The 20057-nt window shown below is 39.2% G+C and overlaps 1 protein-coding gene across 4 annotated transcripts in view; it reads left to right on the plus strand.

The window, feature by feature from the left end:
- Nucleotides 1-20057, plus strand: part of DCLK1 (doublecortin like kinase 1) — a 229801-nt gene that overhangs the window by 197255 nt on the left and 12489 nt on the right. For all 4 annotated transcript variants that reach the window (XM_042839229.1, XM_042839233.1, XM_042839230.1 and 1 more), the window contains 5 exons: nt 3625-3758; nt 4753-4830; nt 5426-5522; nt 7415-7495; nt 15075-15188. In XM_042839229.1, coding sequence (XP_042695163.1) covers nt 3625-3758; nt 4753-4830; nt 5426-5522; nt 7415-7495; nt 15075-15188 — 504 coding nt within the window. The remainder of the gene's footprint in view (nt 1-3624; nt 3759-4752; nt 4831-5425; nt 5523-7414; nt 7496-15074; nt 15189-20057) is intronic.

The raw sequence follows: 20057 nt of genomic DNA on the forward strand, positions 1-20057 counted from the left end.
ATTCTCACTGAATCTATATGAGCGTAATCCACTGAAGACAGTGAAAACAATGCCCTGATGCTTAGTCCTCCTGAGTTTTTGTTTTCTTGAATGCAGAAGTTGTGTTCTCCAGCTGATTTCATTTCATTTCTTCCGATGAATTAATTTCTCTTAATTATGTCTGGCATGTTCCAGTATGAAGATATCCCAACTCTTCTACAAGCATAGAACAATGTTAACAAGACCTAGAATGTCAGTTCCCTCATCCCTGTGCTGTCTGCCGTGTGTTTAGTACTGCTCGAGGCTGAGAAGGTTTTATGGGAAAGCTGACTCAGGTAGATCTTGACAGAATTCCAAGGAATTGGATTCCTATAGTTGAGGCTCGTCTAGCAATAGATACCTCCATAGCTCTGGCTGAGGAAGTAGTCTGGCCTAATTTTGCAGGAACTGCTAAAAACTTGTGCAGAAATCTAATTAGAAACCAGTGATTGATACTCCTTTAGCAGCTCTTGGTGTTCACAGGTGGCTGCATGCAGAGGTTATGGCAGTCACACGTCAGCATTCATTAACGCTTTGACACGGGAGGTGCAGTAATGTCTTGGTGCAGGGGATTGTCTTGAGATGTCTCTAAATTCCTGGCAGCAGCAGAATGAAACTTATGGGAATGAGAAGAAAGTTGACAGGAGGTGGGGACAACAAAGAGAGAATAAAATCTTCCAGCCCAGCCATCTCTGGAAATACCCACTACCATGGATAATCATGTTGTTTTTCACTGTAGCCAAATTGCTTATGAGGATTTTTCCTATGTGGTATGTATGCATAGGTACTACATTGCAATTGATACTGAGCAGTGAGTGTGCAGTACTTCACTCTTTACAACGTCATAACCATAACAGCCAGCATTTGACTAACAAATTTTCTAAGGTTTATCACATCTTTGAAAGAAATGAATTGTGTTGGAAGACAGCTTTTGAGCCAGGGTTAGCTGGGTTCTGACTCTGTCTCTGGCACTGACTGCCCATGGGCTTATGTATTTCTTAGGTCCTACTTTGACCTTCTTACCTGCTACATGGGGTGGTACTTCTTATATCACCAGTCTGCCATTGGAGTTATTTTCCTGGAATTTATAAAATGCTTATAAGCTGGCCTAACAATCAGCGTCCAAGATTTTAGGGTATGCTGATTATCTGTGATTTTTTACCAACATGCACATTTTTATTCTCTGGAGGGTGCCTTCCATGCTTTAATTGGAACATTTTTCATAATTGCTGCTATTTAGCACATTTATTTTGTCAAGTCATGGGGATGTCTTTATAGCCATATAATAAACCCTAGAGAACAACTTCTCTGACTGTTGCCATCTGCAGTGATCACAAGAGCAGCTTAGAAAATACTGACAGTCTTTATAGTAATAGGATACATATGGTGGCACACAATTATGTGTGGCTGCATTCAATTAGTGTTGTACAATTACACAGTTTTACTGCTTAGTTAAAACAGTGAAAGCACTACATAGAGGGTAATTTGCACTAATTCCCATTTCTTTAATTGCCCTTTGGTATTTAAATGCAGTAGAACATATATAGCGTTTGTTCTGAATAACACAAGCATTAAATTATCTTTCACATTCCTTGACTGGCAAGGAACATACCACAGCTTCAAGATGGAATCCTTTTTATATGGAGTTATAACAGAGTAAGCAAAAGTTACTTTGTTTGGTTTTACAAGTCAAGTGAAGTAGCTTTCCAAGGAAAGTAGTTCCTGAAGACAGGTGGAGCAAAGTACAAGAAAATGCACAGTACCAAACTTCCTCCTTTGGTAAATATTGCCAAACAAGCCTTTTCCATAAATAATTTCTGGTATATATAAGGTTCAGACTGTTAATGGAGGAACCTTACAGATGATCAGTAGGTCAGCACAACTCAGAGCATGAATTACAATAGGATATGCTAATTAGACTGAATTCAGCTCTTAATGTTCTAAGTGAACACTTTACATTTTTCAGCAAGTGAATATTTAAAGCTCTAGTCTCTAGCCTTTAATTAAAACTGTTGTTGAAATTAGATTTATTACAGCCATTTCAAGGAGCACTTTCTTTAGTTTCAGGAACCAGATGTATTTAACAATCTGTGTTTTTAATAAAACCATAATTGCTTTTTTTTTTTCTCTAAGCCCATCTTTCTTCTGGTTTAGCAGCAGAGAAATATGAATCTATATCAAAATGTTGGTCCTTTTAAAGATTCAGTTTTATTGTTGAAAATAACATAAATAAAAGAATTCTGTGCATTCTGAATGTCAGCTTATGACTGTATCCTATGGTAGTGGTGATTCAGGACAGAGGGGGGGTTCCTCTTGAACCCCCAGATGACGAACAGTAACAAAGGAGATGCTTAGCTATGGGATTTTATTTTATTTTATAATAGAGTCAAGTATTTCATTTTTGCACTAAGTGAACCATTGAAGGGTCCATTGCAGAAAGCACTGAATTGCTTAAGAAAATTTTGCTCTGCAAAAGCTTGCATTTGATATTTGAAGTTTGATATTTGATGCAGGACTGACTGAGATGGGTATTAAGGGTGATGTTGTTTTTGATCGTGAAGTGTGATATATTCTCATTTTCTCAGGCATTACTGGTGATTGTTTTCATGGTATCACTGGGCAAGCCAGACTGTATGGAGCTTTAATTTGGATTGCAAAATAATAATGTGATGTATCTATGCTTTAAGAAGCACTCCCAAGACCCTTTCCACTTTCTAAGGTGTTATGGTAAATAGCATTAACGTGCATCATAGACAGTTTCAAAACAGGCAGCAAAAACCCAAAGTAGTAGTTGGATTAAAGACAGATTCATAGTGCAGTGTGTAATTTAGATTAGTTTCAGTCTGGTTTAAGCATTTTCTGCATGTTTTCAGTGTTTGTAGGTTTGTGTTTGTTCTTTTGCATTGTGCTAGATTTTCAAATGCATATTTTTTAATGAAGTTTCTAGCTTTTCTTGTTTCTTAATCGCCCTTCACACCCATGAAAACCCCCAAAATATCATGTTCTCTGAAGACCACGTGTGTTTTAAGGGCGGATTTTTAGGTGTTTGTCATTATCAGCCCAGCCTATGTCTGCTGATGATGGTGGGAACACATACTGCTAGGAGACTGGTGTTAGGCAGTCATGCAAGGAGAGGACTGTTGCTGGTGTGCATCTGTTGTTACTATCAGTTGTGTTGTTGATCACTGTTGTGTTATCTAAAAACGTGAAAACCCTGTGTGAGCCTTTAAACTCTTTATAGGTAAGACTCAAAAACTCAAAATACCTGCACTGTTGGTATTGGTATTGGTAGTGGTATTGGTGTTGGTATTGGAATTGGCTATCAGTGGGAACACTTTGGCTGGAAGGTCAGACCTTTGCTTTTGTATTTTTATTTTTAATGAGAGGTAATGCATCCTTTGTTAGCTAGGTAGCAAAGTAAGTCTTCCCCAAACATTGTAGAAAATTGTCCTATTTGTCTGAATTTTCAAAACTTTCTGCTGAGTGTGTTGTGTGCAAGGAAGAAAATGAAGACTGCAAAAAGGAATTTTTCAGGCAGTTAATAAATCATATAGTAGTTCCCTTGGTAGAACTCTTTTAAACATTTGAATTTTGTTCCTGATTTAGGTATATGAACACCAAGATGGAAGCAAGTCCCTGAAGTTAGGGGACTTTGGCCTAGCAACCATTGTGGACGGACCTCTATACACTGTCTGTGGGACCCCAACATATGTAGCTCCAGAAATCATTGCTGAAACTGGGTAAATCAATTCTAGTGAGAATTCATTGTTCTGTTTGCAGTAGAATGTATTCTCGACATTGTACCAGATATGAGTTCTTGCAGCTAGGATTTCTATGATGCTTTTGCTTGGATGTGATGCTGAATCATATCACATAGGACATTTCAGTCAGAAGGGACCTCTGGAAGCTATCTTGCCAAAACCAGTTCAAAGCAGTGTTGAATTTGTAATTATAGCAGGTCGCTTTGTTGTTAGCCTCAAACTTCTCAGCATTAAGTTACTAACTAGCCAATTGCACATACTATAAAATTAGTTCTCATACTAACTCCAGAGATTACTAGATACTGTTTACTTAATTTTATTTTGTTGTCAAACACTGTCCTTTTCTTTGTTCCATCAATAAATATCTGCTGGTTTGAGCAGCCTGTGGCCATCTTTTCATCAATGTAGGCTTTCTGTTGGTAGAGGTCACTGTCTAGCTAAGCAATACAGCATATTGTCTTCTGGACATTTACAAATTTTTATCTGATGTAGTTTTAAGATGTAAATGAAAAACAAAAGAAAGGAAAGCAAAATTAGAATAGGTCAGTAGATAGAATATAGCGAAAGAGCAGATAAAAATATGTAAGAACTTGTTAACAATCCATAGAATCATAGAACCATAGAACCATAGCACTGTAGAACTGTAGAATCATAGAATCATAGAATGGCCTGGGTTGAAAAGGACCATAGTTATCATCCAGTTTCAACCCCCCTGCTATGTGCAGGGTCGCCAACCACCAGACCAGGCTGCCCAGAACCACTTCCAGCCTGGCCTTGAATTCCTCCAGGGATGGGGCATCCACAGCCTCCTTGGGCATCCTTTTCCAGTGCATCACCACCCTCTGTGTGAAGAACTTCCTCCTAATATCTAACCTCAGTCTCAGTTTAAAATGATTCTGAAAATGTTTTCTCTGTTCTTGTACTGTAGTTCCTGGACATCAGATTTCTCTAACCATATCTCTCACACTTATAGGTATGGCTTGAAGGTGGACATCTGGGCAGCGGGCGTGATTACTTACATCCTGCTCTGTGGTTTTCCTCCATTCCGTGGGTATGGAATGATCCCTTCAACCATCCTTGCTCTGTGAATCGGTCCCTGTGCTGCTTCTGCATTAAACAAGTTTTCTGCTTGTAGGGTTTGGTTTTTCCCATGCTGTGCATAATGATTTTCACAAATCCTGTAAATGTGTGTGACTTCACTCTGTCTTGTGTTTGTTTATTTTAGTTTAAACTTACAAAGCAAGATCCTCCATTATGGGTTCTGGGTGTCTTTGCCTGATGTTTAAAATACATAGTGAAATAAAAATCTTTCATGGACAAAATGCAGCTTATTTTGTGATTTGTAAAAGATTGATAAAATGTAAACCACTTAATGGCATGCCAGATCTTTTCTCCCCCTCAGAGCAATTGCAGAGTGGTTGACCGTCCTAAAAACAAGCAGGTTACCTCAGAAAGAAAGTGCCAAATGAGCTTTGTTTTATTGACTTCAGCATTCACATCTGTGCCTGCATGCTTAGGAAGAATAAACAGCTTCCTAAAGAACGCTAAGAAATGTCCAATTAAAAGCAATTTCAAGAACCTTCTTAAAACCAGCTCTGGAAATAATGCCCTTGTGGGTTTTGTTGTTTTTGTTTTTTATTTTACAGAAGTGGAGATGACCAAGAAGTACTTTTTGATCAGATTTTGATGGGACAGGTGGATTTTCCGTCTCCATATTGGGACAATGTTTCTGACTCTGCAAAGGTAGGTTTATGTCGCTAATGGCACTTCTTCTCCAGTATTCTTCCTAATGCTTGAGATAATAATGACTGTTGTTCTTTCAGCGTGCTGTATTTGACATCTCTTATACATCTCCTGCTACATCTGTAAATTCTTCTGTGCTACCAAGAATGAATTGTCATTTGATCGCTGTCTGTTAGTTTAGGAGGTCCTGCAATGGACTCTTTATGATGTTTCATACAGCAGAGACACCAGCACCCTTTACTGACCAAGAAATAATTATGAGTAAGTTGGTTACATCTGTCCTCCTTAGGTTGGAAGTTCCCTGGGACTGTGTATGCATTTATGATATGGACGAGGTTCCAACTTGGAGCCTTTGAATATAATAAAACAATGTTACAGGGAAGCTATTTTCCCTTATTAATGCCATTAAATGATGTATCTGTCATTTCTTTCTGTCAGTGAACCAGGCCAAGCATTGTCTGTAACTCAATGTTGTCAGCATGGTATGAAATATGGACTTCTTCTGTCCACCGGTCCATGGGTAGCCTCTTGACACAAGACAGGGAAGAGTTAGAGCTTGGGATGTGCTAAAGCAGGTACAACACTTAACAGATATAGATCCTGATGGATCTGGGGAAACAGTTTCCCTCACAGACTTTCTAGGGATCAGAAATTTACTACAGTCACATACATACACAGAGAGAAATATAGTACATATGTGTATGTTAAAAAATAACCACAAATAAAAACTATTTGGTTTTCAGTCAACATGTAGTTACCTGCTCAGTTTCCCTAATACGTGAGTGTTCTGCAAGTTTGGTTCTAAAGTCTGTAAGACAAATCCAGAAAAGAAGTGTCTTCCTATTTCTTTCAATGTGTTTAATTGCAAAACATTTTGAAATTTGGAAGTGAATGTAAGTAATGAAGTAGCATTCTAAGTTCTGAATCTCAATTCTTCAGTAACTAGTAACATCTTGCTTTTGTGGATGTGTGCATGGTGATCAGTCTGGTATTCTAGTTTGTTAATTAATGAAATTCACTCATAGAGTTGGAAGTCCCCTAGCTAGTCCATGTAATTGTTTTGTAGCAGCCTTTATTGCATATTTGCAGAATGGGAAGGACCTCTGGAGGTCACCCAGCCCAGCCCCTACTCAAGCAGGGACAACCAGAGCAGGGTGGGTGCACAGGACCGTATCCAGGGCCATCAATAATGAGAATTCTACAAGTCTTTTGCCAATAGTGTTTTCCTTTGAAACTTCTTCTTCCAAATAGTTCATACTGAATTTTCTATTTTGAAACATTAATCTATTCATTTAACTCCTTCTCCTTGTTGCTAAAAATTATTCATTTTGGTCTTTGGTGATAACCCTTTGTTTGCAGTTATGCTGCAGTCCTATTTTCTGTGCACCCCATTCAGTGTTGGAATTATGTGTTCATTTGCATGCTAGTTGAAAACTAGGTAATGGCATAGGAGATCAGAGCCTGAAAAAATAATGTATTACAGTGTTACATTAAATATCTTCTATGTCATTTATACAAGATCTTAAAATTCTAAATCTGCTGGCTTTTTTTCCTACAGAGGAATTGACATTTTCTTAATGGGAAGCTAACCTAATTTCATGCAACCATCTGTTTTGTATATTATGTATTAAATGCTTTTCTTTTATACAGCGGCTACAGAACTGTAACTCAGAACTTTCTTCTTGCTTTTCAAGGTACTGTTAGATACTGATTTAAAAGTTCAGCTTGAAGTTCAGAAGTTCATAGTTAATACATGTTAATACATTTCTGAAGTTGGTATTTCATTCCATCTTTGAGCACTCTTCTATAATCGGCTGAAGAGTACTTCAGTGAATTAAATCCGTGGCTTTGTTCTTCAAAAACTGTGTTTGACCCAGTGTTCCATTTCTCAGGAGCTTATCACAATGATGCTTCAAGTAGATGTAGATCTGCGATTCTCAGCCTTGCAAGTTCTTGAACATCCATGGGTTAATGTAAGTATTTTTCAGGCTTATAGATGCTGTCTGTAATTTTCCACCTTTGAGCTCCTCTTTGTCACATCCTTTCTATGCCCTTTTGGAGCCATCATGTTACAAAAAATACTACAGATTTAACTGGAAATGAGCTAGGTTACAAGCTGCTGTGGTATATCGTGTATCATGGAGTATTCACTGTTTTATGCATGCTCAGCCTCCCTCTTCTCTGAAATATTTTGGGTCAGGTTTTCAGCATATCTCAACCACACTTGACAAATTTACACCTCTAACAATCAGCTTGTGGGTTCAGAGGCACATTTTGCTTTCCTGAAATGAAATGGACTCAAAAATTTGACAGTCGTGATTAAGAGCTATTGAAATATAGTCAGTGGTGTTAAGCCCACTTGATCCAGCATGAAACAGGGAAACCTTTAGCATCATGTTTAACTTCTGACATTGAAATATACACGTATTTATGTGCAGCCATATCCGTTTAATCTGAGTTACCATGAAATAGCTATTTATGCATCTTGGCTTATCTCATAGTGACTGGACATTTGCCATAAAAGCGATAATCGGTGAAGTGGTATATGGATAAATCTGGCAGAGAATAAAGAGATTTGTCTCTAATTCGTGCTGAGACAGGGACCCTACTTAATATTTGCTAATTATTTCAGACTATTTAATATGTCTTAAAATATTTGTTGAGAAGAAAAATAAAAATCGGAGAAAGTCCAGATTCAAATTCAGGAAAGAAGATTGAAGAAGGCAGAAATACAGTTGGGACTGGGAGAGGAAAAAAAAAAAAAGAAGGAAGAAATAGTGTTTCATTTTCCTTTCTTAAAGTTGGAGTGTGCAGTTCTCACTAGAATAATATTTTGTCCTGTTAACAGATTCCCTGAGCTGCTGTATCCAAATGATTTATTGCAATGAAAGATTATTCTAATAATTCACAGATACAATAACCTCAGAGGCTAATCTTTTTTCTTGAGAAGTGTCCTCCACGTAGCCTACAATAGTGGCGGTCACTGAAGTGTTTACATTCGTTAGTCCTGGAGGCTACCTGCTTGACCAAACCATTTAAAATGACTTTTATTATAAATGATATTATCTGGCAGACCACTTCTGCTGTGTACAAAGAGCAGAAGGACCTACGATAGTGTGTGATGAAAATCTTTTCATTTTAAAGATGACATTCAAGCAGCTGAAATATTAATTTTCCTTGGTGTCAGGTTCTGTCCTTGGACATGGTGTTCTGTCACAGTTTATAATGACTTTTGGTAACTGAAGTGTCTATCTCCACGGGAGAAGGGTGGATGGGGATTTCTGTCTTGCTGTTCAGGAAGAGACAGGAGGTGGTCAGAACCTGCAGAGAGGCCAGGTCACCCGCTGCGTCAGTCTGCATACTTCTGCTGAGGCTATTGAAGAGTCTTTTATTTATACAACATGAGGATCTGGCCACCAATTTTCCTTTTTGTGAGCGTTGTGCTCTCTCTCCAGATGCTTTGTTTTTGATTGTGTTTTTGCTTCAGTTATACAACAGTGTATCTTAGGAATTGATTTCAGCAAGGTGCATCAAGAAGTGCCATTTTTTGTGACTGTGGTGTGTAGATGATGGTGTGCTCCCTGTGCTTCCTAATGGTTTCAGCAAGGGGGACTGGGAAGAAGGGTAAGGAACAAGTGGCTGAAATCTTCCAGAACTGCAGAGCTCCTGTAGCCAACCCCACGTTCTCATTACCAAAGCATCCTCATGAATTCCTGGGTTTCTGTGCAGTGAGTTACATGTGGATCCCTTTACCAGAGGTGCCTTGGAGACCAAGTATAAATGGATTCAAAAGAGAGGTTGATACATTTTTGGAAGGTGATCCCATTGGTGCTTGTTAAATGCTGCGGTCTGGATAAAATTTCTGGGTCACAAAGTTCTTAAGTACTTGGTTGGCAGAAACTGAAAGATATACCAAGGAAAATTCGAGTTCTACTTGCCTTCCTTAACTGTGTTTTTTTGTGAACAGTGATTTTGGTGCGCTAATCATGAAATACTATGTATAAGGAGGGCACGTAGAACTGGAAGCTGGATAGTCTCAATCACCTTTGGTTTTGCTCTGCTGCACATCTTGTAGTTTGATGCTGATTCTTTGCAATCAAAACCTGTAGCTGTTCCATCCACCAGTAACTGAAGCAGGTATTCTAGGATAGTTCTGTCCAACTTGCAAGAGGTTTCTTCTGTCCAAATGTTGCTCTTAATAACTGAGATGAGTCAATATTTTGTCTTCACTCATGATAGCTGGTGACACAGATCAAAACCTCTTTTGAATTCTGGTATGTATTCTGCAAATATATTTTTCTAGAAGGAAAAGGGCTAGCACTGGGACCAGTTCTGGAAAGTGTTTGAGCACATTCCGAAGGTTGCTCCTATTTCAGTGCATGCCACATGGAAATGCTTAGTGTTAGGAATAAAATTAACTACATAGATGGCATTAAAGTCCTAGTTCGCTTCAGGAGAATTAAAAACATGACTGAGTTGAAACAGGTGCTTAAATGCTTTTATGAAAAAGGACACTTCCCTCAGAGGGTCTGAGAAGTATGTGGCAAGGGAAGGCTTCTTGCATGCAGAGGCAGAAGGATATACTAGTGTCACATCCAGCCTCTCATTCCAGAACCATCTCTTGGCCAGTTGTGGGCATCACATTGCCTACCTGTGATGCATGTGTCCTAATTACCTGGGCAATTTTCTGCAACATTCTTAGAATATTGTCTCCTTTCCAGAGGGCAAAAGGCACCTGGAGTTTCCATCTAACACATAAAACTTCCCTAGTTAACCTGTTGAAATAGTTCTTTAAGGACTTTATTTTTCCTTTTCTTATTTTGGTTCTCTTCACACAGAGGTAAAGTTGCAAATAAAGCACTGGATATGACAACTGGATTGAAAAGCAGGCATATGTTTTCTTTGACAATTCCAAGAAACCTTTTCTCTCTTTGATCAAACCTTTGATAGAAGTGTTCTAACTGCTTACACCGTATAAAAGCATTTTGTAGATTGTAAATAACCGTTCCACTTTATAGCTGCTTACTGTGTGATTACTTGGTAAATTGCTGAGATTCCTGGAATGTACTTTGACAGTTTCAATAGGAGCCAACACTCATTTCAGTTTCAGTTTTTGCTATAAAAATAGCAGGAATCCTCTTGGAAACTGCAAAACTTTTTATGGTCAGTGTCAGGCCAGCTAAGCAGTTCCTATGTCAATAATATCCCAGCTGTTTTCAATTCAAAAAAACAAAACCTGAAAAGATGTTGGCTCCTTGCCACTGCCACAGATGGAGATCTTGAATTCAAAACGCAATTCAGCAGCAGTTCTTTGCCCCCTCAATTTAGTTTGTTTGAATTTGTCTCTCAAATGCAGTACACTTAGACCTGGAAACAAATCCATCAGTTTATACTTCCCGTACTGGGACCCCAGCTCTTTCTTTTACCCGATGGAATTCTGTGCAAAACCTAAGAATTGTAAGGGTGGCTGAAAGCTTGAGATCTGATGTTTTAAACATTGGTAACACTATATAACCTGCAGTACAGCAGCGGCAAGTTATGGGACACACCTACTCTGTTTTTGATGTCTACATACTTTTTAATTTATTTTGTACACTGAATATTGAGCACTGAATATGAAAGGTATGGACTGAATTCTGTAAGCCCTTCTCTGTTAAAATAATCAATATAAAATGTGCTGTGCTGTTACTGGAGGAGGAAGATGGCACACAATAGCCTAAGAAGAATTAGAGAAACTGTAGCCTTTGTATGTATCCTTAACCACGTCTGCCTTAGAGATTTCAGTGTAAAAGAAATGAATAACCAAGCAGTAAATAGTAACAAGCTTAACATTTGTAAGAAATTTTATTTAAAATGCTATTTCTTATTCAGCAGCTGCAGTATACCTTTTGGTCACATCCTAGGGCACTAACCGGAGAAAAATCTCCTTGCAATCCTTGAAGGAAACAGAGTCAAAAAGCTTTTCCTGCACTTTTATTTGCTCTACTTTTCTGCTTTTATTTATATAATGACCTCTTCATCTGATGCATTCAGATCTGGAAAGAAAACCTCTTGTGACCAGCTTGAGAAATGCATCTGAGTGTGTTGGGCAGTGGGAGTCCTAAACACGGTTTAGTCTTTTTTTTTTTTCTTTGGGTGACAGTGTCTCCTGCATATAAAACAGTGCAAATACGGTAAGAATGTTTGTTAATGACTCAAATGATGCCAATATAGTCCATTTGTTTTTTTATTTATTGTCTTAATTCTTGCAAATAGAGATTTTGCATAGTCTGATGAAAAAAATAATCTGAAGAACCCAGGCAGTTAAGAGCATCCAGGTGAAAACTCAAATTCTGGACCAGACTTTAAAAGCTGCCAGAGGATTTTGGCTGCTCAGCTTCTCAGGACAGCACTTCTTTCAGAGCATCAGCAGTTCCACGTACTCAAAAATTCACGACCCTTTGAAGTTCCCAGAACTGAGCACCAAAAATCACAAGTCATCTTTAAAAGCTCTTGTCCTGACTGCTACAGCTAAGATGAAATTCTGTGGTCCTAATCCACTACAAGAAGTAATTCATGTAGCTGGAGGTTAAGACAGGGGAAGGAGCACTGCTAACCTCCTTGGGGGCTGGCATCCTTCCCATCACAGCAACCTGATGAAATTCTAGTCAGGAATGTTTAGCCTGTTCTCTAGTTCTACGATTCACTCTGCTGATTCTCTGAATCTGATGTGTTATTTGGATGCTTTTTCTTACTTTCTGCCTTTTGAAACTGCAGAGCAGCTTTTTTTTATATGTAGTTAAACAGCTGTCATCTCTCACACTCAATATCTATCCATTATATTATTGCTGGCTGAAGTGACTCCGGGAGCCAGCTAATATATACTAGCTTGTTTACAAAGTGCTTTGGAATAAAAAAAGATCTCTGGTAGACATTGGGTAGCACCTGCATTAGCTGAACAATTTAATAATGGTAGAATAATTCCTGTGCATACCTATGCTATCTCTTAAACTGAGCTGAAGTTTTCTTCTGAAAACTGGATCCCAGAGTATGTATCTCTGACTCGTTGCCACTGGAACAGTGGGTGTGGTGCTTCACAAATAAAATATTACCCCAGTCTTGGTAACTGTTGTCTTCACTGTAATTTAGGCTTTTGACAAGACAACATGAAACCTTGGCAGGCTTTCATTGTCCAGAAAGCCAAGAGAATGATTTTTTCTTTTCCCTCCAGTGAAAAAAAGATCACTTTATAGGCTTTCTTCTGGGAAAGGCAAGGTCGGTGGAAAGCAGGTTATTTTTAGGGCTCATATGCACCAAGCCAAAACTCCCCAATGCTGGACAATTATCAGCTACTGGGTTGCATTGTTTTGTTTTGCAGCTGTGTGCACTTGACCATATTTCTCCAGCTGAAACATTTTGTTAAGAGGTGAGTGAGGGATCTCTAAACACAAACTCCCCAAACTAAATAAATTACAAACGCAAACCAACCTCCCTAAAGTTCCCATGTGCTCACAGGGATGGTGATTTACTGCAGTGATTGTGTAACTCTTTAAGAGCGCTCAGAGTCACTGTAGAGGCAGAAAAAAGAAGTCTGAAATCTCTCTGTATTCTGATCTTGTCTCTCATTTCTATGTTCCTTGGTAGAATTGCACTTTAAGTGGACTTTCAAGAATTTTCTAAGCTGCTGATAGCTGCATATATGAAGCAGTAGTGGAGGGATATCAGATCCATGGATGGATATCAGATCCATGAATGGGCAGACACCTGATATCCTGCATATTCTGCGTATTGTTGCCTGAAATCCTTCTTATTCTGCTTCGTAGAATTCTCATCAGCCATGGCTTTTTCAGCTGCCACTCCTGCTGGTTCCCTCTTCCCTCCTCAATCAGTCACACAGGCCTTGTCTGCCATTTCTAAAAAGCCCCTTCTTTGGGCTTCAATTCAACCTGCTGATTTGGGCAAACTACAGACTCCTTTCTTTTTTCTAGGGTTGTGTTTCTATGTGGAGGACAGCAGATGGGTATTCCAGGAGCAGGAGCTCTCTGCTGTTGTCTGGGAGCATGGTGCCCAGCTTCTGGGCTAGGTCCCTCATGCAGCTGATGCACACGGCAGCAGAACGTGGCAGCCTCAGCTTGGCCCTGTAGCCCTCTGCTCGCTTTTCCCTCAGTTTTGCTCAAGTTGATAAAATGTGTGTTTTGGCAAGGAAAACAAGGCCACCACAGCTGGCTTCAGCCCTCCCCCGCTTTTCTGCCTGTGCAGGAAGATGCATACTAGATGCCCTAAACCAACCCATGGTGTGGGTCATGCCTCAGTGGTACATCCTGATGTTCATGAAGGCCTGGCCTCACTTGTACCACAGGCCTGGGCTAGGGCATGTCTCAGTTTCCTCTCTGCTTGTATTGCCTCTCCTTGGGGCTCACTGAGCCACAGCTGGAGCTCTCACCCAACCCACAGTCCCTCAGCATGTCACCTTGATGGCTGCTAAAATAATTCCCGCGTGCACTTAGGCTGTGGCTGGCTGGGGATGCCATAGGCAGAGGTTAGAAAGTGCCTTGTCTCAGGCTAGATTTTGACAAATAATCGGTGCATGCTTGTATCAAACTTTCTCAAGATTTAAAGTCTTCCCCTCACATTGCTACAGTAAATCTTCCTTTTTTTCTTGTATTAAGAGGTAGAATTTAGTCAAATCACTCCCGAACTTGGTATTTCACAAGGCTTCTGGAAATCATAGAATCACAGAATCATTAAGGTTGGAAAAGACCTCTAAGATCACCTGTGCCAACTGTCCACCTCCCACCAGTATTGCCCACTATCCATGTCCCTCAGTGCCACATCTCCACGTTTCTTGAAGTCTTCCAGGACCAATAACTCCATCACCTCTCTGGGCAGTCTGTTCCAATGCCTCACCACTCTTTCTGTGAGAAATTTTTCCTAATGTTCCTTGTCTCAGGTTAGATTTTGACACATCCCCAGTGCGTGCCGATATCAAGCTCTCTCAAGATTTAAAATCTTCCCTTCACATGGTTACAGAATTTTTTCCTTCTTTTCATGTATCAAAAGACTGAATTTAAGTCAAAACACAGCACTTCTGAGCTTGATGTTTCACAGGGCATTAAGAAATCTTTCTTTGTGTCCCACCAAGCCAGAAACTTCTGGTTTCTGTAATCTCTTGGGTTCTTTCTGTGTTTAAGTTCACTGTCTTTAAACACATTTGAGGAGTAAACAGAAGAATGAACAGGCCTGAGCTTATCATGCTTTGATGCACCTACGAGTAACCAGTCAGTGGTAGTCAAAGCCTAGTAGAAAGAATAATAAAATATTTAATGATCATTATTAATTAGATCTACCTAAAGCTTGTGAGAAAGATGTTTTGTAAAGAAGAAGAGACAGGCTGGTTTGTTACATAATAGGATGCTCATCCTGTAAATACTTTACATTGATCTGAGACAATGACTGACTCAGTAGTTTTATAACATTTCTTTTCTGTATTGGGAGGTGCTGTCAGAATCACCTGACAATTCCTTTATTTTGCCTTTTCTCTCTGAAGTTTTGTTTTACTTTGTTTCTTCACAGGATGATGGCCTTCCAGAGAACGAACATCAGCTATCAGTAGCTGGGAAGATAAAGAAGCATTTCAACACAGGCCCTAAACCGAACAGCACAGCAGCTGGAGTTTCTGTCATAGCAGTAAGCATCTGAAATACACAGCTGAAACACTTAAATATGTGCCCTCAAGACTGTGTGTGTTTAGGGCATGCCACCAAAAGAAACCAGAGAGGATCAGTTTAGGTGGCTCTAACAATTAATATAAACATAATTTGGTATTCTGCCATTGATTCTCCTTGTGAGTCACATTGTTATTTAATAGCCCTAGGGGATACAACAGTATGCACACTTTCACATTTTGTCAGAAGGTTGTTGTACCTAACATTGATGCATGTAGATTCAGTATTTGAACTATGGGACCATGGCATTTTACTTGGCAGCAGAATCATCACATGGATTGAGGCAGCACAGAAGTTGTAGCAGGACAGCAGCACTTTACAATGAATGGAAATTACTTCAAAACTGTAACAGCTAACCCATATGGCAACCTTAGCTTCTCTTCTTTGAAGACATCAAAGAGAGCTATAATGACTCACTTCTTGCTGAAAAATGCTACCTTTGGAGTTGATTCTAGTCTAGCCACTGCATATTTAGCTGAGCATCAACGCAGTACTGTTCCATGCCAAAACTACATGCAGATTGCAGGCTGCTTCCCTCCAGACAGAAGGACATAATTGGATAGAGAGTTAATAGAGCTCCTTGCTGCCTTCTGTCACACACTGCAGCTGCAGTTTGGATGTTCCAGGTTATAATGTGTTGGAGCTTCTGAAGCTAAGCTGACCAAACTTTTGCCCAGCTTTACTGAAGTTTTGATGGCATCCTCAGCATAGCATACATCACATATGTTTGTATTTTTTGTCTAGAGATAAACATGTGCATTAGAGATATATGCACACAGAATATATTCAGTGTTTTATATGATTATTCATACTAATACCATTAAATAGTGCACATCCTTTACATTTTTGATACATCTGCCTGTGTTTGTAAGCTTTTCTTTATTACTCATGGCAATGTCAATGCTCCAAACGGTCACTAAAAGTAAGTGACACATTAAGCATAACCATTCCCATATCAAATTACTCGGTGTTCATTCCCAGCTTCCATGAATTGCAGGTGGTGTGAGTGCACATGTACACTTTCTTGTACTGTTTCCACTTTCATGTTTCTCAGCTCAGCCCCTCCAGTGGTGAGTTAAATCAGCATGAAGTAAACTTAGTTCAGCGCATGCAATCTGGCTCACAGGTGTGAACTGTTTGTACAGCAGAATGGGTACTCTCTCAAAGTTACTTGGTATAAGTACTTAAAATTTCAAGCTGTGCCTCTCTCATATTTTTCTTTACTCTTTCCAACCCTAAATTTCCTCAACATGGAAGCAAGTTGTTCCTCATGCTTTTCTTGGATTTTCTCGGTCATCAGCTAACATAGTCAGCTTTTTTATTATTATTATTTTCATTTTTAAGCAATAATACTGCAACAGCTCTCCCACAACTAAAACATCACATACCCATTGCTCATCTGAACTGCAGGTATGTTCTGTATAGACTAGCTGAAACCTTGTTCCTTTCGAATGGACTGCCAGCACGCTTGTCCATGAGAATTACTGCTCAGACCCTCCATGCTAATGACTTCAAAGCTTAGAAGCAAGAAACGATGCCTCTGTCCTCATCCATTTGTCGCCTACTTTATTTGTTTAGTTGCCCCACAATCGTCTTTTATTTTGTTTCTTTGCCCCAATTGCTCTGCTAAGGAATTGTTTACAGCAGTTTGATAGCTGAGTAATGCAAAACGCACTGTAGTGAATCTTTCCACTGCAAAGCATTATAAATCAGAAAAATAGTGTTTGCTAATTTATATTTTAATGGCTTTTATTTCTTTTTTAGCGTTTGGAAATTTAACAAATTATTTTAAGTCATCATCTTTATGGGTGAACATGATACTCTAGCATGATGAATCCTGCAGCTTGGCCTATAAAGCAGAAGTATTTTGAGTATTTTTACCAAATACAAAATGTGGTTTGATTAGGTTGTGTCAACTACTTTCTAAAATTTTGGAAGAGATGGGGAAGGGCAGACCTTTTTAGTGTTTTGTTATGATTATAAGAATAAATCACATTTATTTTCTACAAAGCTAATTCAATTAGTTAGGCAAAAGCAAAACAACAAAACCTTTAATTGCTGTTTCTGTTGTTTGAAAATGTATGTAATACACATTTGACATGCATGTCACTAGGGCTTTACATTTGGGAATCTGCCTTTTAACTGTGCAATATCAAATATCATGAAAGTAAATCTTATTAACTAAGCCTGCTCTACATTTCGAATTTTCAAGCATATACAGATGCTGCAACATACTGTTCAGCTCTAAAAACTTTCACTAAGTATATTTTCTACAAAAATATTGTTTTATTGTGCCTGCCTATATGTTTATTGTAACTTTTCAAGAGAGTGCTTGTGTATATAATATATAGAGGCAATCTATATATTATGTAACACATCTGTGTCTGTGTGTTTGTGAAAATGTGTTAATATGTGCATATATTTACATAGATTACTGAACAGTTACAAGTGTTAGCATTATTTTGAGTTTTTATACCTCTATTTGTGTACAGAGATAGCTAATCTGTGGTACTTAATTTGTCCTCACACTGATATAATGCTACATATAAAGCCTGTTTTCCTTTGTGTTAAGAAGTAACACACCTCAGAGATCTCAAGCAGTATTTATCACATGCACCAATTAAAACTCGAACATGAAAACTAAGTTCATATTGATCTGATATGAAAATTATACTCGTAAGGATCTGTTTGTGGTCAGCTTTTTGAAGAGAAAGTGAAGCCATATGTGTTTTACATACATATACTCTGGTTACTGCTTTCTTCAGCAGCATCCAAGTACATTGTATGGCCTCCTTTTGCTCAGGTTTATGTTTGCCCTGTTGATGTAGTAATCCTCAGTAAAAGTTATCTCTGAGTGTTCAGGGCAGTCTCATCAACTTCTCACACATGTGTCCAGACTTTAAGCTTTTCCCCATTTGAAAGGATTTGTCAGGGTGGACACTACCAGGATGAACGTGCTGTGCATGCCTAGCAAAGTTCCTATGCTGGTGGAACAGGAGATGATTTCTCAAACAAAATTAACTACACGGGCAAAAAGATTTTTTCTGTTCATACATTAATCATTAAAAGTTCTCCCAGCGTAACTATGCCAGTTGGGGAAAAAAATCCCTTAAACCAACATAACTTTGCCAGCAAAATTTTAATTGGAAAGCCAGCTTTCAGAACAGCAATATAGTTAACAAATCCCTGAAAACCACTGCTTGCTGATGGGAGGGTGTATGGGAGAAAGATCACTATAGTTACCCTATTCTTGCTGTAAGCATTAACGTCTGGTCAGTGTGGAATACAGGCTGCCAGGCATGCTCCCCTTTGGTCTGTGTCAGAACTACCACGTTACCACCAATTGTGTGCCAAAAGGACTGCAGGATCAGGTTTCTCCTACAGCTTTCCAATAGGAATAGTCTCTTGTAGATCTATGACAGTGTTTATAAAGACACAGTGGTAAAAATGTAAAAATGGGCCTTTACTAAATAGCCTTTTAGAAAATTGAGGATAAAATTGCTTGTTCAATTCACCAAGGATGTTATCCCAAATTTCCCAAGCAATATCCTGTGACTGGACACTCTCAGTTTTAATGGAGGTGTCTAAAGCAGTCGAGAGCCAAAATTATTTTTTAAGAGCACTTTTGCAATCTAGAGGTGTGCCATTAACTCTGTATATTAACTAAGCTTCGTTCAGTTTGTGTTCCTGTCTGAACTGCTAAAGCTTTGCCTGTATGTTGTCACTTCTGTGCTTGTATTTTGGCCATCTTTAAGGCAGAGGAAAAAATTACTGATAATGTGACGTTAAGGTTGTTTGAGGTCTCTGTCTTGGCAATGGGAATAAATTCCATCTGGAGACTCAAAGGAATGGAGTAGGACAGAAAAGAGCTGTCTGGGAAGTCGGTGCAGCTCTCAGCCAACCCAGGGCTCTTGCATCTGCCGAGGGGAGGGCAGCAGTGGGTCAGTGCTGTGCCTGCTGCTGAGCATCAAGCAAAATGAAACCTTGCAGATGGCATTCTTAGCAGGGGGATTTCTTGGCTGATGTGGAAGAGAAGCCAAGTCCGGCCTGTTAGTTTTGCTTGGCTTAGAGATGAACCTGTGACTTGAATGTCACTTCCTATTGTTTGTTTGTGTTGTTTTGGGCTCGTTCTGTATCACTGTTTTGTTTTTTGTTTTTTTTTTCTCTGGAATAATTTCCACACTGACTAAACTGTTCGAGCTCTTCCCAGACAGCTGACTCCCCCGGTCTCGCCTATCTTTTTAGCCATTGGATTTTAGAGCGGTCATTTAGATCTGCTTTTCAAGCCAAGTCCCTTTTGTGCATTCTGTAGGCAGTATGCCATGCAGCCAGTAGATGGCAATAGCAGACCAGCGTAGGTAAGCAGACAGAAAATAAACCACAGCTACAGGATTCTGATGTTTTTAAACAGGAAACGTCCTTTAACTCATTCTAAACAAGATGAAACAGGCATTGTTTTAACAAAAAGGATTTAATTATCAAATTCAACATTTGCAATATAGTCATCAAGAAAAAATTACCAATATCTCCTTGCTACCCTTTGAGGAGTTGGTAACCAGAAATGTGTCAAACTGCTTTCCTGAATTTAGAATCAGAAACTGTTACCAGCGTGGAAATACATGCCACGCTCTTAGGGGAGCACAAAATGACCTTTTCTCTTCATGGGGCAAAACATGAAAAGCATCGCAGCTCCCTGTTTCAAAGTGGGCAGCGTCTCTCTCAAGACATTTCCCCTAAAATCCCGTTTAACTCTGCTAAATGATGCCTCGGCCAAATGCCGTGCAGCACAGGAGGGTCAGAGAAAACAGCCTCTTTTCTTTGTTCCCATGCA

The sequence above is a fragment of the Centrocercus urophasianus genome, unplaced genomic scaffold, assembly GCF_019232065.1.
Source record: "Centrocercus urophasianus isolate 14NV4802_14NV808 unplaced genomic scaffold, USGS_Curo_1.0 seq_9, whole genome shotgun sequence".
In the NCBI taxonomy this organism is placed as follows: domain Eukaryota; kingdom Metazoa; phylum Chordata; class Aves; order Galliformes; family Phasianidae; genus Centrocercus; species Centrocercus urophasianus.